Here is a 25,013-nt window from a genome sequence, read left to right on the forward strand (position 1 = left end):
ATTTAGTCAATCTGAAACCAGAGAGAAAGGAGACTGCACAGGGCCACATAAATGTGTCCAAGTAATTTTGACAAAGGAACAAAAGCACTTTGAGAGAGGAAAGATAGCCTTTTCAATAAGTGGTGTTGAAGCAATTAGACATCCATAGGCCAAAACAATGAACCTTGGCCTGAACCTCACACTTTATACAAAAATTAATTATAAGTGTCATGCACTTAAGTCTAAAACATAAAACAATAAAACTTTTAAACAGACAAGCAAACAAAAATGGGAGAAAAATCTTGGGGACCTGTGAGCAGGGAAAGAGTTCTGAAACTTGACACCAAGGGCACCATTCATGAAAGGAAAAAAATGATAAATTTGACCTCATCGAAATGAAAAAGTCTTGCTCTGCAAAAGACCCTGGAAGAGAATGAGAAGACAAAACTACGGCCTGGGAGGAAATATGTAAAGCCCCATACCTGACAAAGGACTTGTATCTAGAATAGATAAAGAGCTCTCAAAACTCAAGATTAAAAGACAAACAATCCAATCTGAAAATGAGCTGAATATATGAACAGGTATTTTATTGAAGAAGATACACTGAGGGCAAATAAGCACATGAAAAGATGTTCAATGTGATTAGCCATTAGAGAAATGCAAAGTTAAGCCACAATGAGATGTCACTATACACCTGTCAGAAAGGGTAAACATTGTGACAACACCAAATATGGAGCAGAGTGCCGAGAGACGGAACCATCCATACATTGTTGGTAGGGATATGAAGTGGTACAACCCTAGAAAATAGTTTGGCAGGTTTTTAAAATATACTTTGTTTATTATGCTATTACAGTCATCCCATCTCCCCCTCTTCACTTCCCTCCACCCTGCAAACCCTCTCCCACCCACATTCCCCCCCTTTAGTTCATGTCCATGTGTCATAAGTTCTTTTGCTTCTACATTTCCCATACTATTCTTGCCCTCCCCCTGTCTATTTTCTACCTACCATCTATGCTACTTATCCTCTGTACCTTTTCCCCATTCTCCTCCCACTCCCGTTGCTAACCCTCCATGTGATCTCCATTTCTGTGGTTCTGTTCCTGTTCTAGTGATTGCTTAGTTTGTTTTTGTTTTTTTTTAGGTGTGGTTGTTAAGAATTGTGAGTTTGTTGTCATTTTATTATACATGTTTTTTATCTTCTTTTTCTTTGATAAGTTCCTTTAACTTTTCATAAAATAAGGTCTTGGTAATGACAAACTCTTCTAACTTGACCTTATCTGTGAAGCACCTTATCTGCCCTTCCATTCTAAATGAAAGCTTTCCTGGATAGAGCAATCATGGATGTAGGTCCTTGCCTTCCATGACTTGGAATACTTCTTTCCAGCAACTTCTTGCCTGCAAGGTCTCTTTTGAGAAATCAGCTGACAGTCTGATGGGAACTCCTTTGTCAGTGACTGTCTCCTTATCTCTTGCTGCTTCTAGGACTCTCTCCTTCATTTTTACCATGGCTAATGTAATTATGATGTGCCTTGGTGTGTTCCTCCTTGGGTCCAACTTCTTTGGGACTCTCTGGGCTTCCTGGACTTCCTGGAAGTCTATTTCCTTTGCCAGATTGGGGAAGCTCTTCTTTATTATTTGTTCAAATAACTTTCCACTTGTTGCTCTTTCTCTTCTCCTCCTGGTACCCCCTATGATTCAGATGTTGAAACGTTTAAAGATGTCCTGGAGGTTCCTAAGCCTCTCCTCATTTTTTTTTTGAAGTCTTATTTCTCCATTCTTTCCTGTTTGGTTGTTTCTTTCTTCCTTCTGGTCCACTCTATTGATTTGAGTCCCAGTTTTCTTCCCATCACTATTGGTTCCCTATGCATTTTCCTTCATTTCACTTATTGTAGCCTTCATTTTCTCATCTAATTTGCCACCAAATTCAACCAATTGTGTGAGCATCCTGATCACCAGTGTTTTGAACTGTATATCTGATAGGATGGCTATCTCTTAGTCGCTCAGTTGTATTTGCTCTGGAGCTTTGATCTGTTGTTCAGTTTGAGCCATTTTTCTTTTGTCATGTTGCGCCTGTTATGTATGAGAAGTGGAGCCTTAAGTGTTCACCAGGGTGGGAAACCCAGTAGCTTGGTTGTGACGTTGTATGTGGGGGAGGGGTCTGAGAGGAACAATTGCACTTGCTCCTCTCTCTGTCAGATTTCAGTCTCCTCCACCGCTTCCCCCAAGCAAACTGGGCCTTTCTGGTGCTAATTCCCATGTTGGTGGGCTTGTGCACATTCTCGGACCCTGTGGGTCTCTCCAAGGAACTCCCCTGTGAGGCTGGGAGTCTCTCCCTGCGCCTCAACCCCCACAGGTGTTTTCAATCAGTGTGCTGAGGTTCTATTTCCTGGCGCTGGGACCCTGGGTTGTGTGGTCTGTCTCACTGCCCAATTTCTCCTGGTTTATCTGCTCATGAATGTGGGATTGCCCCAACAGCCAGGCACCTTGGGCACAGTGCCTCGCTTCACAGTCACTGCCTTGCTGGGTCTGCCAGCTGCCTGTGTGCCCAGGGTCTGTCTGCTTCCATCTTGCACCCAGGATGCCTTATGTGCCCCAGAAGCTTTTTTTGGTGCCACCACTTTTGTGCTGTGATCCCTCTCTGCCCAGCTGCCTGACTCTATCTTTCCTACCAGTCTGGATGAATGTGTCTATTTTAACTCCTGGGTTGTCCTACTTCCATACAGTTCAGTTTTCTGTCAGATCTGGTTGTTATCTTGTTTCTAACTTGTTGCTGACCTTATTTTGATTGTGCGGGGAGGCACAGTGTGTCTACCTACACTTCCATCTTGGCCAGAAGTCCTAGTTTGGCAGTGTTTTTAAAAACTAAGAAGGACTTACCATATGACCTAGCAATTGCATCCTTGGGCATATGTCCCAGAGAAATAAAAAATTATTTTCATGTAGAAACTACTACATGAATGTTCATAGAAGCTTTATTCATAATAGCCCCAAACTAGGTACTACCCTAATGTCCTTCAATGGGTGAATGGGTAAACAAGCCATGAAATACTACTCAGTAACAAAAAGGGGTAAATGGTTCATAGATGCAGGGACTTGGATGAACATCAAGGAAAGTATGCTGAGCGTAAAAAGCCAATCTCAAAAGGATACATACTGCATGCATTCATTTACATAACTTTCATGAAATAACATAATTGTAGAGGTGGAGAACAGACTAGTGGTTGCCAGGGGGTAGAGTTATGGCAAGGGGAGTTATGGGCATGGCTATGAAAGAGTAGCGTGGGGAGTCTGGTGGTTTTGATAGAGTTAAGCATCTTCATTGTGGTTTTGGTTACACGATCTTACACGTGTGATAAAATTGCATAGAGCTACACACACACACACAAGATTGTATTTATGACTGGTAAGATCTGAATAAATACTATGGTTTGTATCAATGTTAACTTCCTGCTTTTGGTATTGTACCATAGTTACACAAAATCTCCACATTGGGGAAGGCTGGGTGCACGGACTTTTTTTTTTACAAGTTCTTGAAAATTAACAATTATTTCAAATGTTTTTATTTTGAAATTATGTTTATGTTTAATAACAACACATATCAAGCTTTCTATGTCTTTTCTAGTCAGTCAATCAGCCAGCCAACAAGAGCAGTTGATTATGCTTGTGACATGTGGCTTAGGTGCAGAGAATTGGGGTAAAAAGATAATCTGAACAAAATAACCAAAATAACTACTATGTAACCACTCCAGGAGTGAGGGAACCTTACACCCTGGAATGGCACCTGGGCAGGTACACCGAGTGACCAAGTTGTGAGTGATTGACTCTGTCTAATACTCCGCATCCAGAGAATCACTTTGGGGAAGAGTAGCTAAAGAAATAAAAAGGAAGGTTTATAAGGAGACAATCGGAATGAAGCAGCAAAGAGGAGGGAGGGAAGTGGAGGTGTGTAAAGCAGAGGAGGTAGCAGAGGTGCTGCTACAAGCAGAGGGCAGAGCCCAGAGTGGAAGCTGTGGGCAGGGTGCAGGGAAGCGGTGCTGGGTCTCCATACCTGCATGAAGGCTCCCAGGATTTTCCGGGCTTCCTGGTAGAGCTTTTCTCCATCCCACTGAGGGTTGAGTCTCTTCAATTCCCTGGCCAACCGGTTGTGCTCTCGGAGAAAGAGGGTGTGGGAAGCAGCCAGCAGGGTCTGCTCTGAGGCTCGGCCATCTCCTGAAAGCCCAGAAGGCAGGAAGTGGGTTCCCCCTGAACAGCTCCAGAACCTGGAAGCCTGCACCAAAAAAATAAATGATGGTGCCCCCCAACCAGGGACCCTTTCCCGAGCCCCTCTTTGCAGACAACAAGGGAAGTAAGGTGGAGAGAGATCAGAGTGGAGACCCACAGGATTGAATCTCAGCTCCACACACACACACACACTTTTTAGCTGTGTGACTTTGCACAAGTTATTGAACAATTGTAAGCCTCACTCTTGATATCTGTGAAAATGGGGATAATAAGGCCAACCTCACAAGACTGTAGTAAACACTACAGATGACATTAAATGTAAAATTTTGCTAATATACAGTCCCAACTGCCTTTTAAGATGGGGTGGGCTGTACAAACAGGACTTTGTACTGTGTGAAGCAACTTTGAAGGTTTCAGAATGCAAGTCTGAGGGTAGGAGCCTGGGTGGGGTTGAAGTCCTCTGTGTGATAAAGGAAGAAGAATTCAGGGTTAGAGGGAACAGAGTGGGGGTGTCAGGAAAACGGTAAAAGAGCAGGTGTTTCTCAAGGAAACTTCTCAAGGAGACTTGGGGGCCTCTAATCATCAGGAAAATCTGTTGAATTCACAAATGCTTGGTCTTAGTGGATATTTTTGTGAAAAAACAGAGAGGGCTAAATTTTGTGCCTGGGTGGATGTGAGCTATATGCAGACACAGAACCTAAAAGATGGACAAAGACATCTGGGCCTTTGGGCTGGCCTTTGCCATGCCTGGGTGGGCAGGGGGTTGGCCCACGAGAGTGAAGTTTTGACAAAGGGAAGGCCTCCAGAAGGGAAAGGTGGAGAGAACCAGTGGGCCTGAGGCCCTGAATGAACAGAACTGGGGGGCTTTGGTTATGCACAAGCTACAGGGAGTGTGGGTTTTATGCCAAAGCTTATAAAATGCCTTGGAGATATACATCCTCTATATCCAGAACTTTGTCTTCTAGGAAGTTATCTTTTCAAAAAAAAATATTTTATTGATTATGCTATTAAAGTTTTCCCATCTCCTCCCCTTCATTCCCCTCCACTCTGCACACCTTCTTCCACCCACATTCCCCTTTAGTTCATGTCCATGTGTCATAAGTTCTTTAGCTTCTACATTTCCCATACTATTCTTGCCCTCCCTCTGTCTATTTTCTACCTACCATCTATGCTACTTATCCTCTGTACCTTTTCCCCATTCTCCTCCCACTCCCCTGTTGCTAACCCTCCATGTGATCTCCATTTCTGTGGTTCTGTTCCTGTTCTAGTTGATTGCTTAGTTTGTTTTTGTTTTTTTTTAGGTGTGGTTGTTAAGAATTGTGAGTTTGTTGTCATTTTATTATACATGTTTTTTATCTTCTTTTTCTTAGATAAGTTCCTTTAACTTTTCATAAAATAAGGGCTTGGTAGTGATGAACTCCTTTAACTTGACCTTACCTGAAAAGCACCTTATCTGCCCTTCCATTCTAAATGAAAGCTTTCCTGGATAGAGCAATCATGGATGTAGGTCCTTGCCTTCCATGACTTGGAATACTTCTTTCCAGCAACTTCTTGCCTGCAAGGTCTCTTGAGAAATCAGCTGACAGTCTGATGGGAACTCCTTTGTCAGTGACTGTCTCCTTATCTCTTGCTGCTTCTAGGACTCTCTCCTTCATTTTTACCTTAGCTAATGTAATTATGATGTGCCTTGGTGTGTTCCTCCTTGGGTCCAACTTCTTTGGGACTCTCTGGGCTTCCTGGACTTCCTGGAAGTCTATTTCCTTTGCCAGATTGGGGAAGCTCTTCTTTATTATTTGTTCAAATAACTTTCCACTTGTTGCTCTTTCTCTTCTCCTCCTGGTACCCCTATGATTCGGATGTTGAAACGTTTAAAGATGTCCTGGAGGTTCCTAAGCCTCTCCTCATTTTTTTTTTGAAGTCTTATTTCTCCATTCTTTCCTGTTTGGTTGTTTCTTTCTTCCTTCTGGTCCACTCTATTGATTTGAGTCCCAGTCTCCTTCCCATCACTATTGGTTCCCTATGCATTTTCCTTCATTTCACTTATTGTAGCCTTCATTTTCTCATCTAATTTGCCACCAAATTCAACCAATTGTGTGAGCATCCTGATCACCAGTGTTTTGAACTGTGTATCTGATAGGATGGCTATCTCTTGGTCGCTCAGTTGTATTTGCTCTGGAGCTTTGATCTGTTGTTCAGTTTGAGCCATTTTTCTTTTGTCTTGTCGTGCCTGTTATGTATGAGGGGCAGAGCCTTAGGTGTTCACCAGGGCGGGGCAACCCACTTCACTGGGTTTTGGCAATCTATGTGCAGGAAGAGTCCAAGAGGGAACAATGGTGCTTGCTCTGCTCTCTGTTGGATATCAGTCCCTTCCATCACTTCCCCTAAGCAAACTGGGCCTTTCTGGTCCTGATTCCCATGTGGGTGGGCTTGTGTATGTTCTAGGACCCTGTGAGTCTCCCCAGTGAGCTCTCCTGTGAGGATGGGAGTCTCTCCCATCACCTGAACCCCCACAGGCATCCCCAATTGGTGCCTTTAGGCATTATTTCCCAGCACTGGGACCCTGGGTTGCTCGGTCTGTCTTGCTCCACATTTTCTCCTGGTTTATCTGTGTGTGAACGTGGGACCGCCTGGTCAGCCATCTGCCTTGCATACCGTGCCTTGCTTCACAATTGCTGCCTTGCTGGGTCTGCCCGTTGCCACTCCACACCCGGGGTCTGCCAGCTGCCGCCTGTGTGCCCGTGGTCTGCCCACTTCTGTCTTGCGTGCCCGGCGCCACTGCTTTTTTGTACCATGACTACTCTCTCCCTTGCTGCCCGATTCCGCCCATCCTACCTGTCTGGATGAACGTGTCTATTTTAACTCCTTGGTTGTCGGACCTCCATACAGATCAATTTTCTCCCAGTTCTCGTGGTTACTTTGTTTTTAAATTGTTTTTCTTATTTTGGTTGTGAGAGGAGGCACATGGTGTCTACCTACACCTCCATCTTGGCCAGAAGTAGGAAGTTATCTTCATAAAATTATTAAAATGAGCACAAAAAATCATCAACAAGGATGTTTATAACCTAAAAGCAACAACAACAAATCACAGAAAAACTAGAAATGACTTGAATGTCTCCAAGTAAGGTTGATAAAATAAATTGTGGTAATATATGTCACGTAACCCCAGGCAGCCATTAAAAATCATGTTGTAGAAGAGTATGTAAGTGATGTACCAAGTGACGACATAGAGGCTATAGAGCATTATTACATAATCCTGATGATATAAAATGATATAGAACTGTGATAGAAAAAAACCTAGAAAGATAGGCATTAAAATGTTAGCAATGATTTTCTGTGGGTGGTGGGGTTTTGTTGATCTTCTTTGCGCTTTTATGGTCTCCCTTACCTTTTTTGTTTTTTACAGTGAACACCTGTTCTCAGGTTCTGTATTCATCTGGACCCTTCTGCCAGTCCTGAACCAGTGCCAGAGGCAGTGGTGGCTTGGTGCGCGTTTTTCCAGAAGATGATGAGAAGTCCCTGGAAGCTGCCCAGCAGCCTCATGAGGTTTCTCTGGCCTCCCTCTGCTCTCCACCCCCTGGTCCTTGGGCCCCTCTGTTCCTACCCTAGACTCACCTGCCAAGAAGCAGGGCACGTGGGCGGTGGTGTTGATGAACTCACAGGGGTTTGGCTTCTTGTTGTCAAAGGGCAAGTAGGCCAGCCCATGGTCCCAGACCTCCTGGTTGACAGCCAGGAGGCCCAGGGGACTGCTAAGGTTGCGGAGGCGGCTGGCCAGGCTGGGCTCGGGGCCATACACAAAGCTGGCGTCCAGGAAGGAGGTCAGAGCGTTGATCTGCTCTCGGGTCAGGGTCTGGTAGGGTGGAGTGGGGCAGACGAACCCGGCTCGGAAGAAAGTCATGCACTTCCCTTGAGTCTTCACCTTAGAGTCCTTGCTTGGGAACTGCAGAGAGATTGGGGGTGGGTGACTGGGCAGAGGTGGTACAGCCGGGCCCTGGCAACCTCTCCCCAGGGCAGATCTGGGTGAAGCTGGCAAAGATGCTGATGGTGTCCTCCTGGGACCCTAGTATCAGACACCAACTCTAGACACCTCCTGCTGATGCTACACATCCTGAGCCCACTATACCCTGAAGTTCATTACATCCCACTGTGTAAAGGGACTGAGGGGAGTCAGCCAATCTTCCAGAGGTAGGGCTTCACATTTTTGGTGGAGTGAGAGCCCTGAGATCCCTGGACAGGGAAGCAGAGCAGGAGATAGGGAAGGGTTTGTGAATAATTACTACCAACAGCAGCTACCACGTATGTGTTTTGCTTCTACTGTGTGGTAGGCATTCTGCATAATTTCTCACTTTGGACCTCACAAAACCTTGTAAGGTAGCTAATTGAGTCCCATTTTACAGGGAGAAAACTGAGGTTCAAACGAGTTGAGTACCTTGCCCACAAACTTACAAACTGGAAGGGAAAGATGTGGGAATCAAATCCAGGTTTGCCTGAATCTACGGCTCGGTTTCTTCACACCTCAGCACGTAGCCTTGACTTGCTTGCTGTTTGAGTGAATACATCACTTGCTAACCCTAAAGTCCATGAATAAGAACCAAGGGGCCCCAGTGCAAGTTCCTCTCCCTTCCTGCTGGAAATTCCCACAATTTCTGATTTCTCCATCAAGTTTCAGCTCTTCCCAGACCCCAGGATGACTTATTACAGCAGGGTTCCACAGACCTTACTGCGTGTGAAATGCATCTCCTAGGAAAGTGTAGGTCCTGTTTCCCAATGTCTGGGAGGAGGCTTAAGACTCCTCCTAAGTCCTCACGTGGCGCCAATGCTGCTGGCTGGGGACATGGACAACCCTCCCCAGAGCATCCCAGTTCTGCCATTAGAGGTTCCTTGTCCATTTCCCATGCAGGCCCTTTGTCCTCGAGGGGAGAAACAGTGTCTAATTTGTCTTTGAATCCCTAGCACATAGTGCACTGCCTGGCATGAAGTAGATGATTAATGTCTATTTGCTGAATAAAAGGACGAGTGAATGAACGGACATGTGAGGAGTGGGAAGCTGTCAAATCAGCACCCAAGGTCTCCTTAGAGACCCTGGCGGACAGGCTGGAAATGTCTGCCCCATGAGGGTGGCCCGGGCTGGTCAGGGACGTGTGGTGCAGGGCCTACCATGATGGGGAAGCAGTTGCCTCCTTGGATACAGTACTTGTCACATTGCTCTTTGGAGTGCTCGCTGCTCCCCAGCTCAGTGTCAGGGGCAAAATCCATGTCGTGGTCCACAATTTGACCCCACTGCATGAACAGCAGGGATGTGTTTGGGTCCAGAACACCCTCCTCACTCAGATAGCTTGCAATCTGGTTGGATACCTCACGGGCCTGCAGGAGAAAGAAGGGGCAGGAGGGTTGGAGGAAAATGTGCTTTGAGGAGTCAGGTTCAACTGCAGTTTTTACCTACAATGTAACAGGCACATTTATTTAATCCCTGTGACAAGTTTGTGAGGCGCTTGGCATTATCCCACTTTGTAGATGAGGAGACTGAGTCCTAGAGAAGTGAGGTCAGTTCTCCAAGGTCAGCTACAAAAGGGCAAGGACAGGATTAAAGGAAGGTCTGTGTGACTCGAAGGCTTGCAAGGCCGGTGCCCTCCCACTATGGACAGGGGAAACAAAGACAGCCTGCCTCTGAAGTGCCACTGAGCTGCCAGGTGTCTGGGAAGAGGAGAGGGGCTCAGGGGAGGGCCTGCCAACTCAGATGAAGCCAGCAGATAGGACCTCCAGGCAAGGGACAGCTGATGCGCTCCAGGGGCTGGGGCGGGGTCAGCAGGAGCAGGATGGGATGGGGAGGCCATCTGCCCTAGGAGGGTCTGGCCTGTGGGCAACTGGGATGTGACAGCCACTTGGCTGGACTCCTGGCTGGCCCCGAGCTCTGCCGCCCTCTCGTGGCAGTTTGGGGATCATCGCCCGGCAGCAAGTCCAAATGTCCATCTCCTGAAGCCGCTGCCCCGCGCGTCCTCTGTCCTTTCACCTAGCTCTTCGTCCTCGTTTTGTGGGTGCAGAGAGTGCATCCCGTCCCCTCGGACTCCCATCCTTCACCCCCCACCGCCAGCCCGGCCTCACCAGCGGGATCGGGAAGCCGTTCCGCGTCTTTCCCGGCGTCCACCCGAAGGGCAGGGAGAGCCCGTCCTCGTACTCGGCGGGCAGCCAGCGCGCCAGCGCCCTGTTGGCGGCGCCCAGCTCAGGGTTCCTCCTGAAGCCGGACAGGATCGCACTCAGCCTCCGCCAGTCTACTCCGGGGATGGCTTCTCCGCAAATCCCACGAGGATCCCACGGGGAAGGACCAGGAGCCTCTGCCCAGCGACTGGGGTCCTGGGGTCGCGGAGGAGGCACCTCTCCAATGCGGGGATTCTGAACTACCCCCACCCCCTGAAGGTGCGGGGCTCCCTGCCCTGGGGAAGGTGCTGCTCCCGGTGGGAACCAGTGGTCTCTTTAGAAAGTGGGGGAGTTGGGGGGGGAGGGTTTCAACAGGACGGATTCTGGTGGGCGCCAAGTTTAGGAGGGTGAGGCAGTGGGAGTGCTGTCTGGAATGCTCAGGCTGCGAACCCCCCCGCCCACCAGGGGCTGGGCGGGGCGGGGCGGGGCGGGGCGGGGCAGACGGGCAGGGTAAGGCCTCTGCGGTGGGGAGGGGGGGCGTGGCGCTGGTGAGGTCTGCCCCCCACAGCCGCCCCAGCCCACTCGCCTGTTATTACAGTCTCCTGTAATGGTGCGGTAAGAGCTGTTGTCGCATCTCACCACAGGCACCGGGGCACCACAGCCCACCTCCCGAGAGAGTGCAGTCAAGTCCAGGTTCGGGTCTGAAACGGAAGGGACACCAGTGGGGCTGAGCTCTTTCTCCATTCTGAGGCACTGGGGGCAGGCAGGGAAGGGAAACCAGGGAGGAACTCAAATTTGGGGGCCTATGTTCTGTGTTCTAAGCAAGCATTTCTGAGGTGGTGTCTCATTTCATCCTGACAGCTCATTAAGGAAAGAATTTAAATTCCCAATGAAACTGACGCCACAGTGCTGGAGAGACTTGCCCAAGGCCACAGGTAAGAACTTTGCAAGGCCCCAGAATGGTCAGTAATTCTTTGTCTATCAGGTCATTTGAATAATAGATCTTTCTTTTAGAATAAAAGTACCCCTGAGATAAGATTGCTTGTCTTCTAAAGCTTCACTGACATCTTAAGCACTAAACAAGCAGGAACCTAGATAGGAAAGGTGTTGGGGGAGGGACAGGTCATTTCAAAGTCAGGGGCACTGTGGTCTTGGGAGGAGCAACAGGGTGGGGCCTTGAGGCCTGGGAGGCTTGCCCGTGGGCACAGAACGGACAGAGCTGCACACTCCCGATGCAGCCTGTGACCCAACACGGCACCTAGGAGCAAGATGGGCGAGGGAGTCCAGCCCCGGGGGACTTCCTCAGGGGGACCATCTGTGAAAGTTGGCAGGGGCTGGGGTTCGTCCCCCCACACCTTTGAATCTTGGAGTCCAAAGCACTGCCTACTTCTTCCTACCTTGTCCCAGGTTCCTTCTTCTGGAACTTTGGAATTCGCCCAAGTCCTGGGCTACATACCTACTCTCACTGGATGTGCCAGCAGGGGCAACCGGCAACCTCTTGCTCTGCTCAGACCCAGACCCCTCCCTCCATGATTCCCCAGGAGCTGTGACACTGGCAGGGGCAGGCGTGGAGGGCTGGGAGCAAGCCCTGATCAGCCCATCAGCCCGCTGCTTCAGCTCCACTTTACTCAGAAGTCGGAAATCTCACCTCCTGTGGTACAAGCCCAGTAAATGCCCCAGACACAGGTGACTTATGTTGAGGACCGCCCTGCCTGGTCTCAGGAAGCTGTAACCGCCCCCCCGCCCCCCCCCCACGCTGGGACTATGGCTGAGTAAGAGGCCTCTGAACCAGGAGGCGCTAAAGAGACAAAACTTATTTCCCTGGCATGAACGCTGCCTGTTCATATGCCTCATTCCCTTTCATGCTTGAACAGCAGTCAAGGACGGGTAACAATTCTCTTGGATAGAGAATGAATCTAAGACAGACTCATTCATGAAGGAATGACAGAGACAAGACTCACGGGGCTGTGGAAATAACGGGGTGATGGACATCAATCACCAATTTTGCCAATGCCTGAGCCTTTGAGAAATCCGTCTGCCAGCTGCCTTTGTCTCCTCTGCCCAACTCAGGCCCCTTGGAAGTAACAGGGGTGGTACAGTCCAGACCAGAAACAGCGGACCCCCGGGGTAATGAGGCCTGAGACATAGAATATGAAAGACCCTGTGAGATCTGCTTGCTGGAGGATGCTCTTTAATTAGAATGTGAAGTCATGGGCAGGAAACAGAACTAAGCTTTAAGTCCTGCAGTCTTTTTAAATGATAAAACCCCCAAATCTCAGGCTTAGGATCCCAGTAGGAAGTCTGCCAGCACCTTTCAAAAGCTAACTACTTGTAATTTGCAAACTGTATTGGTATTCAAGAATAAAACCCTGCTTGTGCAGGGGGACTAGGCGTTCCCCACATGAGGAGTGGCCCTGCTGTCCTGATTCCCCCACGGGACCTGCTTGTCTCTGTGTATGTTTTTCTCGTGTTTCGATGAACCATCCACAGCGTTCCGTGCTGACTGGAGGCAGGTGGGCACATGTCAGACTTAAATGTCCCCTTCCTGGGCAGAAAGTGGTGAAATGTAGTTTGGAACAGGGAGCCTGTTTATTGACTGTAGTACTTCCTCTGGATAGAGGCCTTACAGACGGTATTCTACCCAGAGCATGAATGTCCCCTTGTTTGGAGTCGACAGTGTGACCTTGCTGGACTTTAAGTCCCTTTCTCTGTGAAAACAAAAAGAGCATTTTCCTAGCTGTCCTCTCAGCTGCTCCTTGCTTTGCAGTTCTAAGAAGGGAGAGGCAGGAGTGCTTCTCCGAGGAGGTGGCTCCTCATAGGGAACACAACTTTTGGTGGCTCCTGCCTTCTGTTGCCAGGAGACGACCCCTTCCTGCCATCAAAGGGCTAGGGGGTTTTCTGTACCTGTAACATTGGTCAAAGTCGTTTTCTGCCTCAGTCTCTTTAAGGAGTCTTCCCACACCTGCCCGTTGCGGATGGCCGTGCGCGTCCAGCCCCTGGCATGCTTGAGGTACTCTGAGAGCTGTCGCATGTTGGGTGCCTCAGAGCTCATGGCAGTCGTCAGCCTACAGTGGAGACAAAGGGGGACTCATGACCTGGCCCCTGGGGCTCTGACCCTGCAGAAGGGGTGGAGGTGGAGTGTGTATCATGAGACCACGAGGGTATGGGCCTGCGCTCTCAGGATCTTTTCTCCGTTGTCTTCTGGAAAATCTGTTGTGGGGGGAGGAAGATGCTGTGTGTCTCGAAGCTTTGCTAGGTCTGGTTCTAAGGAAAGGCTGGCAGGTGGACGTGAGCGCTGCCTGAATTAGAATCAGAGGGTTGCGGCTGTGCTGGCTGCAACAGGACTGGCTGGGGAGTCTTGAAAACACTGGTGTCCCAGGACACACAGATTCAGACCAGAGAACCCCTGACGCTCATTGTGGTTCTCCTGCCTGCACTGACTCAGTGGGGACTTACCTCCTGCTTGGCCATCCTTGGGGATGGACTCTGTGGGAGCAGGCAGGGCTTTGGAGGGCCTCTTTCTCCACCTCCAGGCCTCCGCCCTCATCCTAGCCACCACCCTGGACCATCTGGAGGGCCATAGCCACCTCCTAACTGGGATCTCCGCTCCTATCCCCCTTCCATCCATTCACTATATGGCTGATGGAGTGAGCTTTCTAGAATGAAATTCAGACCATGCCATTATTACAGGGTGCAGCCAAGAGGGGGGGCCCAAATAGGGATTTGGAATGGGCTACAGAACTCAAGGTGTCCAAGAAATATTGGGATGTCCGCACCCCTCCCCCCAACAGGTGTGAGTTTGGCAAAGGGACACATGCAGCAGGGCCATTGAGAGCTGTTTTGCATAGCAACAACTTTGCAGCTAACCTCTGGCATGGTCATTTAACATATCTATAACCTTTAACTTGCTACATAGATATGTTAAATAGCTGTGACCATGCTTTGAGCCAGGGAGAAGGGAGGGACTTCCACCCACGATGTAACTGGGGGGCAGGTTCCCCTGATTACAGTGCCTGCATGAGAGCTTGGAGAAGATTGGCTCCATGACATGGGGCCACACCTGCCCAGACTTACTATGGCAGCCCAGTAAAGCTGGAAGGACATAAGAGTGCTGGCAAGTGTAGCCGGTTGTGGGAAGAGTTGGAAATGGGGCTGCAGAGGAGATTGGCATGGGGATTTAAACCCAGAGGCCAAAGACATTGGAGAGAGGACCACGGGGCTGTGGCAGTGCAGAGAGAACCATGTGGCTGTGGCCAATAGAGGAGAGAGCCACGCGCTTCTGGCAGAGTGGGGACCCCTGCAGCCATGTAAGGGAGAGCCACGAGGTTTTGCCAGAGTGGGGACCGCCACAGCTTTGGTGGACAGAAGAACCATGTGGTTTTGGCCAGAGTGGGGACCCCTGCAGCTTTGGTAGAAGAGGACCACATGGCTTTGGGTGTGCTCCCTTTCACTGTGTGGCTTGGGAAGCAGGAGAGACTTTGCCTGGAAGAAGTCTGAAGAACTCTCACCAGTAGGCCACGAGAAGGTGCCACATGGCTTTGGACTAGAGGTCCTGCCTGGGACGGCGACACACCTGATGGTGCCTGTGGCCTGAGACACGCATGTTTGCTTCTTTTCTGGCGTTACGGTACCCCAAATTAGGACAGGGGAGAAGGAAGCACTGTGGGCATCAGTGGCTATCCCAAAGGACTTTGATATTTTAGTGAATACATTAGGGCACTACTTTCAGTCTGTAGAGCATTAAATAAACATTTCCTTTCCTTTTCACAAATCTCTGGCATTGAGAGATGTCTTTCCTGTAAGGTGGTGCACATAACAAACCTGAGGGTCCTTTCAGTAATAGTAAATAGTAACCCCCCTTGTCCCTGTGGGTGGGCATGTTCTGTAACAGTTTTTGGCATCCCTGGGTGGGCCACCAATTGCCCCCACCCTTGGCCTCTGTTCTGTCTGTTCTGTAGCACCATCCTCTGAGGAAAGGAATTCCTTGTCTTCCACTGGGACATGCATGAGTCCATCTGTTTGCTGCATGCATGCAGATTATATTGTGCAATCATTACCTCTTTCTAGCTCCAAAACATTTTGATCTTCCCCAGAAAAGACCCCATACCTATTAAGCAGTCACTTCCAATTCCTCTCCTCTTCTCCTCTTCCCCCACCAACCCCTAGCATCCCCTAATTTGCTTTCTGACCCCATGGCCCTTACTGTCAACTTCTCTGTGCTCACTTGTGTGTGCTCCTCCCTGCCTACTGCCTTCACCAACATCAGCCTTCTTTCTGTTTCCTGAGCACCCTAAGCTCTTTCCTGCCCCAGGACCTTTACCTTTGCTGTTCCCAGGCCCTGGAATACCATCCCTCTGCAGGGCTGGCTCCTCCTCCTCCATCATGCTTCCCTGATTCCTGTACCAGGAGGAGCAACCAGTGCTCTGTTTATTCCTTCATTCCATGAAGAGTTCCTGCATTGTCTGTGTGTTTGTGTAACAAGCTGTTTAAATGTGATCCTTTATGTCTCCATGAGACCCCCAAGCCCAGGAACTCACCAGTGAGGACAAGTTCCAAAGCAGGGCTGGTCGTCCTGTGCATGACTTGCAGAGGAGGTGATGAACACTGGGTTTGTTGCTCTTATTCTAACGCCAGCTCAGGGCTATGAAAGGGCTGACATTGAGGAGGGGGAAGAATTTGCATTGGGAAATAGTTGCTGGAATACCTGCTGTTTCCCTCCTGCCACCATGAGAAGCTTCCTCTTTGCTTTAATACTAATGACAAGGGCCAAGTACCATGTGATCTCACTTTTAACTGGAACATAATCAACAAAAGAAAAAAGCAAATGAAATATAACGAGAGTCATTGAAAATAAGAACAATCTAACGATAGCCAGAGGGGAGAGGGAAGGGGACAGAGGGGAGAAGGGTTTTCAGGAACTACTCTAAAGGGCACATGGACAAAACCAAGGGGGAGGGTGGAAGCAAGGGAGGGAGGTGGGTTTGTAGGGGGTGGGGGAGGAGTGGGGAGAAAATACAGACAACTGTAATTGAACAACAATAAAATAATTTTTTTAAAAAAAGAGGAAGGCCCCATTGGGTGTCCCGGAGTTGTGGTTGGCTATTAATACCTTCTCGGCGAGCCTGAAGGAAAGAAGTGGTGGCTGGTGCTGTGTCAGGTCTCCCTTTAGGGTCAGCTGAGGCTAGACCTTAAACCACATCCTTGCTCAGCTTCTTCCTTCACCTCTCTGCTCCCTCCCTCCATCATAGCTTTCCTGAGAGCACTCCCCAGTCAGTCAACTGCATGTGAACCCAGGTCTCAGTTCCACTTCTAGGACCTGACCTAAGTTAGTCAGTATTAGCTGAATCAATGGAGAACTTCCACCTACAGGCTTTCTGAGACTGGAATGCATGACCCAAGGAAACATGGGCCATGCAGAAGGAAGTGCTTACCCCTGGGGAGGTCACGGCTAATCTGAGAGATACAAGGAAACTCTTTTCTTAAATATTGGTACATATATCAGATGCATAGGTTCAAGGTCATGACTACCTGGGTGTTTGTACATGGCTAATGCTAACCCATAACGTTTAAGCCATCAGTTTGGTTATAACACGTGTTTCATAAGGGTGTGTGATATTCAACCTATCCTAATATTCTTTTGACTGAGACCTCTGCAGGTTTTTACAGAATTAGATTAGACATCCTCTTCAAGTTACCCACAGGATGAGGACTTTAGGAGCTGTGGGCTATTACTCCTGCTTGCCAAGTGCTCCGAGGTGGGGAGGTGGGTCGGCAGATTGTGTAGCTGCTTCAGCTCTTTGACTTATCAGGGCTGGCCTAGATGTGTTTGTCGTTAACAGGAAGCCTAGGAAGGGAAATGTGTTGTGTGTGTGTGTCTCACGTACCTGGTCCGAGATTCCAGAAAGGCCTTGCTGACTTGGGCCTTGACCTCACTCACAGTATCAGAGATGGCAGCAGTGCTGGTGGACTGTGCTTGGAGCGGGAGAAATAAGCAGCAGGGTGTCAGACACCACTCCTTTGCGATGTCCTCTGCTTCCATCTCCCTCTTTCTCAGCCATTATCCACCCCCAACCCCCAGATCTGAGCAGGCAAAAGATCAAGGTTAGGGAATTTTCACAAGAGTCCTCAAGGACAAAAAGCACAGGATGGGAAGAACGCTCTATGATCCTCCATAAGGTGTCAAAACTGGTTTTGGGGAGTCCACTGGAATTCCCAGTGATGGAATTAAGAAGGTGTGTGGCTGTTCAGGTTGGCTAAGGCTCTTGGGCTGCGGGGCTTTTTCTGGTTCTTAGTGAGCCAGACCCTTAAGCAAGTCCAGCAAGGACTAAGCTGACCACCAGGGCCCTGAAGTAGGGAGAGGATGGTGTAGGGTAGAGGTGGGATTGCTCATTTGCACTCATATTGGGGTCTGGGTGTGGGGTGGGCAGGATGCATTCTCTGAACAAGAGGAGCATAGTGAGTGGGTCAAGTAGTGTGCTCCTAAAATACAGGTGCTCGCAGAACCTCAGAATGTGACCTTATTTGGAAACAAGGTTTTTGTAGCCGTAATTAATTAAAATAAGGTTATACAGGTACAGATTAGGGTGGGTTCCAAATCCTCTGACTGGTGGCTTTACAACAAGAGGGGAGGACACCCAGAGGCTACAGAGAAGAAGGCTATGTGAAGGCAGAGGCAGAGACTGGAGTGATGCAGCTGTGAGCCAGGGACTCCCAAGGATGGCCAGGAGCCACTGGAAGCTGGAAGAGGCAAGGAGGGAGTCTCCTCTAGAGCCTTCAGAGGAGTATGACCCTGCCGACACCTTGATTTTGGACTTCCAACCTCCTGAACTGTAGGAGAAAAAATGTCTACTGTCTTAAGCCAACTAGTTTGTGGCCCTTTCTTACAGCAGCCCCAGGAAAGCAATACAGGGAGACACTTACCACATGTGACAGACACTGCAGCGTGGAGCAAGGTCAGGGAAGCTAGGAGCCCTGGGACACGGAGGAGGACCCACATTGCTGAAACAAGATCCAGATCATGGTGTGGGCCTTGCAGAGCCCCCATGGGAGGGACTGAGTCACAGAAAGGAGATACCAGATGCCCTAACATTAGAACAGTTCAGCGGAAGCTACAATAACTAAGACTCTGCTTTAAGTGCAGGCCCACGCTAGGTACTAGAAGGAGGCAGTGGGAGGGAAAGAACTCAGGCCTTGGCATCTGCAGGTCCCGAGTTGTAGTTCTGATTTGCTCTAACTAGCTCTATGACATTGGGCAGGTTGCTCAATATCTCTGGGCCATTGGCCTGTCAAGTGAGGAGGGTTGGATGGAGTGATCCAAGGTTTCTGATTCTGCCTGTGAGCCAAGATCCTGTGCCTGTCTTGCCACCTGTCTTGGGGAGAAATGCTATTACCAAACCTGGAACAGGTCTGTGGGGTTTCCCTGCAGGATACTTTGCTCCCTGCAAACACTGCTGCTCTGGCTCAGCGCCAGGGGAGTGTGCCCTAGAAGCAGACATTCAGTTCCTGCCTTCAGAAATGGCAGGGGCTTCACCCTCCCTCCAAAAGCCAATTTGATGGGAACACAGGAAGGAACACCGTGGCAAAGCCCCGACTCCCTAAGCCCACAGCTGTGTCTTAGGCTGCCTGCAGAGATCCCAACTTCCTTCCTCAGGAGCTTGAACTCTGAACCTAAACCATCAGACTAAAACTTTTGTGGCTCTGTTTGCTGATGAGGGGCTTAGGGGCTTAGCGTATTCATTAGGTTTGGTGGAATAGACCCCAGATATCTTCTGAGGAGATTGTAGCTTCAGCCAGGCAGGTGTCCCTGTGCAGATGGAATGATCACGTGTTTAGATGACGCTCTTGGCAGACCCTCAGCTTTCCCAGGAGAGCACAGGGTCACCCCTCAGTGTGCGTTCACTGGTGGACTCCAGAAACATGGCGAGGAGGACATTCTAAGGTTGGCTGTCCCCTCCATATGTACTTGAAGCTCCCCTAGGGGACAGCATGGTTCTGGAGCTTTGCCTGACAGATCACCCAGGCAGTCTTCAGATCCGCTCTGGATAATCTCCCCTTGGGTTAGGCCAGACCACAAAAGGAGAACTGTGTTTCTGGACCAGGTAATTTCTCATTCTCTCACACTCCCCCAGTCTTTTCCTCTGCCATTTTATGATCTCCCTAATACCTTTTATCTTGATGAATGTGCTTTTGATAAGCTAACTCTAGAAAAAAGGAAAAGTATGAGTAAATACTTCCCTGGCCAAGATCCTCCTCCCTGGCACTTTTTTTCCCAAGAGGAATTCTCAAGGGGCTTGACCCTCATTGGGCTCCTGTCCTTATACCTATATGGACCCAGGCAGAACCAACTAGAATCCTTCCCTCTGTGACTCGAGGAGACCACTGAGCCAGCAGACACGTGCCTTTTCAGGCTAACAAAGATAATGATTTTAGAGTAAAAGGTATTGTTGGTATATAATGTATGTGTATGTATGTGTATTATATATGTAATATATATGTATATGTACAAATATATTATATATAATAATACACACACACATTTACACAGACACACATTTAATTGTGGTAAAACCACATAGCATAAAATATATTATCATAACCATTTTAACCATACAGTGGAGTAGTGACAAGTATATTCACATTGTTGTACAACAGATCTCTAGAATTATTTCATCTTGCAAAACTGAAATTCTATATCCACTAAACACCAACTCCTGCTTCCCCCTCTTGCTAGCCTCCAGCAACCATCTTATCATTGTTTTTTTTTAAAGAGGGCAGGTGGGCACACATGTATTCATTATACTATTCTTTCAATAATTAATGTATTTCATTATAAAAACAAATAAAATATTAGTCTATGAAAAAAAGGCATCACATGAGCTAGACTGAAGAGAAAAACATCATAGCCAAAGACATCAGAGTTGAGAAAACTGCACAGGAAATAAAAAATTGCATACTCATTTCTTCTCTCTTATGCTTGGAACAGCCTTCATACTCCCTTCACTGAATAGTTGGAGGGGGCATACCTCAAGGTCAAAACTAAATTATTTTCCATGTGTTAGTCAACTTTCCTGGTCGGGATAAAGAAAAGATGTGAGACAGAAAGCAGAGCCAGGCAAATGCAAGGTCAGGCCACAGGAAAGGACTGTGAGAAAGATCCTGGAGGGCAGTAGCTGCAGCCAGAGTCAAGCAGGGCAGAGGGTAGAAGAAATGGCGCTTCAGAGAATGAGTCCAAAAAGAGGCTTCTGTGATGTTTGGATGTTCACCTACATTTTTATCATCATGCTCAGTGCAGAAACCATTTTTGAATCTCTTCAACTGGTGGCAAGGCCCAGTGCCTTCCCTGGAACATGACAGTACATAGAGGCAGAGGCCCGACCTCTGCCCTTCAAATGGCAGGCTGGCCTACAGTCCTCTGCCTCTATTCATGTTCTTTTCCTATGCAACACACTCTCTGCCTGATAAACTCTTATTCATTCTTCAGAACCCAAGCCAGATTTCCAGTCAAGGTGGTAGCATAGGCAGACATGGCTTGCCTCTTTACACAACCACATCCAAATTACAACTAAAATATAGAACAACCATCACTCAGAACCATCAGAAATCAAGTTGAAGGGATGTCTGACAACTATGGAATTAAAGAAACCACATCTACCCAGACTGGTAGGAGGGGTGCAAATGCAAATTGGGCTGGTCCCACATCCACGTGTGGTGGATAAAAATTTGGGAGGGATACCTCGGGAGCAAGGAATCGCAGCCCCACACCAGGCCCCTCAGCCAAGGGTCCCAATGCCAGGAAGATAAGTCCCCACAACTTCTGGATGCAAAAACCAGCAGGGATTGAGTTGGTAGAAGAAACTGCTGGAGCCCCAAGCAGTTCCTCTTAAAGAACCCACACATGGACTCACCTATTCAGACTCACTCACTCTGAGCTCCAGCACCAGGGTAGCAGCTTGAAAAGCACCTGTGGCATACAGGGAGAAACTGAGTGTCTAGCATCAAGGTGAGCAGAGGCCATTGCTCCTTTTCTAAATACTTCCCCCACAGGGCCACAGAGCTGTCAAGCTGGTGCCATATCTGAGACTCCATCAACCTAGCTAATACTGTTTAACCCACTTTGGAGATCCCCAGAGACTCTGCTCTACCTGAGCTCCTTTTCCACATGAATGGCTGGTTTTGGCTCTTGCTTCACAACTTCCTAAATCCTCTCCAACAAGCAACAGCTACCCTAAGTGAGCCCCAGGCCCAGCACTAGCAACAGAAAGCCTAGATTCACAGCTTGGCTTTGCCTTGGAATCTCTAAGCCCAGCACAAGTAGCAGCCATCTCAGATTGCTTTATAGCTCAGGTAGGCAAAACATGGGTGGTGACTGACCTTGGTCTACAACACTCGGGAAACCCCAGGACCAACACACCCAGTATAGGTACAGACCACATCAGAGCACCATCACCCTGCCGCTGCACAACTGATCCTCCATGGAGGGCAGAGATGGGTGGTCAGTGGTCACAGCCAATCCTTGCAGCTGACTGGCCTGAGTAAATCCCTCCCATTGACTCGCCAACAGCACCCAAGGCTCAACTACAAGAAGAGGGTGTACTCAGCCCACATGAAGGGTGCACCTTGAGTACCCAACTTCGGTGATAGGGGAGGCTTTGTCACTGGATCCTGCAGGACACCTGCTCCATTAGGTCACCCTACGCAAGACACGGAGTCAAAGCAGCTCTACCTAATACATAGAAACAAACACAGGGAGGCTGCCAAAATGAGAAAACAAAGAAAGGTGGCCCAAATGAAAGCACAGATCAAAACTTCAGAAAATGAGCTAAACAAAATGGAGATAAGCAGTCTATGAGATGCAGAGTTCAAAACACTGTTTATAAGAATGCTCAAGAAACTTAGTGAGGACCTCAACAGCATAAAAAAGATCCAAGGAGACACAAAGAATACACTAATTGAAATAAAGAAACTTTATAGGGACACAACCATAGAGTGAATGAAGCCAAAAGTCAAATCAATGATTTGGAACATAAGGAAGCAAAAAACCAACCAGTTAGAACAATAACAAGAAAAAAAGAATCCAAACACATGAGGATAGTATAAGCAGCTTCTGGGACAAGTTCATGATGTCCAACATTCACATCACAGGGGTGCCAGGAGAAGAAAAAGAACAAGGAATTGTAAATCTATTTCAAAAAATAATGAAAGAAAACTTTCTTAAATTGGTAAAGGAAATAGACTGGGAAGCACAGAGTCTCAAACAAGATGGATACAAAGAAACCCCATGCCGAGACACATCATAATCAGAATGCCAAAGTTTAAAGAGAGAATCTTCAAATCAGCCAGAGAAAAGCAGTTACCTAAAGTGGAGTTCCCATAAGACTGTTAGCTGATTTCTCAACCCCCGCCCCCCCCCCACACACAAAAGCTTTGCAGGCTAGAAGGGATTGGCAAGAAATATTAAAGTGATGAAAATCAGGGACCTACAGCCAAGACTGCTCCACCCAGCAAAGATAGCACTTAGAATCAAAGGGCAGATAAAGAGATTTCCTAACAAGAAAAAAGCTAAAAGTGTTCATCATTACCAAACCATTGTTATATGAAATGTTAAAGGAACTTACTTAAGAAGAAGATCAAAACTATGAACATAAAATGGCAAAAACTTATCTATCAACAGCTAAATCTAAAAAACAAACTAAGCAAACAAGAACAGAGACAGAATCATGGATACACAGAGCACTTTGATGGTTGCCAGATGGGAGGGAGTTGTAGGAGAGTGGGTAAAATAATGAGGGGATCAAGAAGTACAAAAAGTAATTACAGAATAGCCATGAGGATGTAAAGTATAGTATAGGAAATGGAGTAGCCAAAGAACTTATATGCATGACCCCTGGACATGAACAATGGTGTGGGGATTGCCTGAGGGAGTGGGGGGTGCTGGGCAAAAGGGAGCAAAAGGGGAAAAATCAGGACAATTATAATAGCATAACCAATAAAATATAATTAAAAAAACTAAACAACTTTAAAAAAATCCCAAGCCAAATGCCACCTTGTCTGTGAAGTGTACCAGACTTTTCCAGGCAAATTTAGGTCATTTCTTTTCCTGTCTTTCTATAGTATTTTACTCAGATCTCATATCACTGTTTTGACATCTGTTTCCCCTATCACTTCAAGAGATATGTCTTATTTATTTTTGTTTTTCCAGCAGCCAAGCCTCATGTCAGAACTTAATAGGTGTTGGGTACATGCTGAATGAATGAAACTCTTGGAGCAGAGGAGTTCAGTATCTGGACAGTGCAGTGGGAGACAACAGTGCTTGTCCCTTAGCAGACTTCTCATGCCTTGATGTGCCTACTAATCACCTGTGGACCCATGTTAAATGCAGATTCTGACTCAAGAGGTCATAGAAAGGGCCCAAGAGTTTGTACTTCCAGCAAGTTCCCGGGTGTGCCAATGCTGCTGGTCTACAGATCACACTCTGAACACCAAGGCCTTTCAGAGTCTGGCTCTCAGACTTGCTGAGAAATCACTAAGGAGGCTGCAGGAAGGCCTGAGAAAGACAGTGATAAGAGGGATTCTTTTTCATGAATGGCAAGAGTTCTTTTGAAGGAGGTGAATGAGCCAGTAGGAAACCAATGAACACCCCAAAACTCCCAAGAATGCTCTATTTGACCTTCTGAGGAGCTCTGGGATCAAGAGGAGAATGGAGTGGGGATAGCTCTTATCAAGCCATCTACAGCAGAAAAAATCCTTTATCTCAGTCACAGGGTTTGGGACACCCAATCACATAAAAAAAACAAAAGATTCAACCACTTGATTCTCCCCAAAATGGAACTCATCTAACATTGTTGCAATTCATACACTTGATTGAGAGCCAGCTGTCCAGGGGGCATTGAAGACACCTGGGACTAGACATTCAAGACTAACTAGATGTTCAGGTCTGCTGTAGATAGCAGACATGAGGTGCTGGAAACATGAAGATCTGACCGCTCTGGCTTAGGAAACCCTTGAAAACACTGCAGAACTTTCATATGACACCACACCAGTCTCAGGAATACTACACAGAACATCATTCCATTACTATCCTCCCCCACCAACTTTCTGTATGCCCTGAACACATGATCTCTCTTAGGCCTCACTTTCTAAACATAATGAGTTAGAGGTTTATGGTAGTTTGTGATACCTGGAAGCCCTGAGTTTATGATTCTGTGACTCAGTTTTCAGACTCAGAAAAGCCTTCTTGCCCCACAGTGGTTTTGAATCACATTCTCCCTTACACCAAATGGGGATGACCTCCCATAGTGGCTGCCAAATCTGGCACCAGAAAATGCCCAAGTCCAAATCCAGTACTAAGCTTTCTGAGAAGCCTTTAGGAAATTTCATCATCAACTTTGCAAAAACCAAGAAAGACTAAAGTTATCGATTCTTACCTGCCCAATTGCCAAATGCTTTGGTCTCCTGCAGCAGACAGGGCAATTGATCTCCTTGGAGGAACTGGTCTTTTACAACTTATACAAGAATTTATTTCTGAGAAAGGCCCCGAGGAAATGGTTTTGAGAAGCTGATTGGCTTGGAGGAGAGGCTCAGGTTCAGCAGGGAATACCCCGTGACTCTGGGCAGATGAATGAGGAAACTACAGAATACCAGGGATTAGTTGATGCAAAATCACTGGCTCTGGGTCAGGCAGA

At 47.8% G+C, this 25,013-nt stretch overlaps 1 protein-coding gene across 3 annotated transcripts in view; it reads right to left on the reverse strand.

Annotated features, from left to right (window-relative positions):
• Positions 1–24,810, reverse strand: part of LOC123819018 (lactoperoxidase-like) — a 33,542-nt gene extending 8,732 nt beyond the window's left edge. For 2 of the 3 annotated variants that reach the window (XM_045839328.1, XM_045839326.1), the window contains exons 1-10: positions 24,756–24,810; positions 21,237–21,292; positions 18,253–18,330; positions 17,217–17,304; positions 13,237–13,397; positions 10,919–11,033; positions 10,300–10,429; positions 9,355–9,561; positions 7,813–8,137; positions 4,028–4,188 (exon numbers count right to left, since the gene is read on the reverse strand). In XM_045839328.1, the coding sequence (XP_045695284.1) occupies positions 4,028–4,188; positions 7,813–8,137; positions 9,355–9,561; positions 10,300–10,429; positions 10,919–11,033; positions 13,237–13,397; positions 17,217–17,304; positions 18,253–18,328 (1,263 nt within the window). In that variant the 5' untranslated portion in view covers positions 18,329–18,330; positions 21,237–21,292; positions 24,756–24,810. The remainder of the gene's footprint in view (positions 1–4,027; positions 4,189–7,812; positions 8,138–9,354; positions 9,562–10,299; positions 10,430–10,918; positions 11,034–13,236; positions 13,398–17,216; positions 17,305–18,252; positions 18,331–21,236; positions 21,293–24,755) is intronic. The other variant, XM_045839327.1, reaches the window with a different exon arrangement.
• Positions 24,811–25,013: the final 203 nt, after the last annotated feature.

The sequence above is a fragment of the Phyllostomus hastatus genome, unplaced genomic scaffold, assembly GCF_019186645.2.
Source record: "Phyllostomus hastatus isolate PE091 unplaced genomic scaffold, TTU_PhHast_1.1 phas_contig_3, whole genome shotgun sequence".
Taxonomy (NCBI): domain Eukaryota; kingdom Metazoa; phylum Chordata; class Mammalia; order Chiroptera; family Phyllostomidae; genus Phyllostomus; species Phyllostomus hastatus.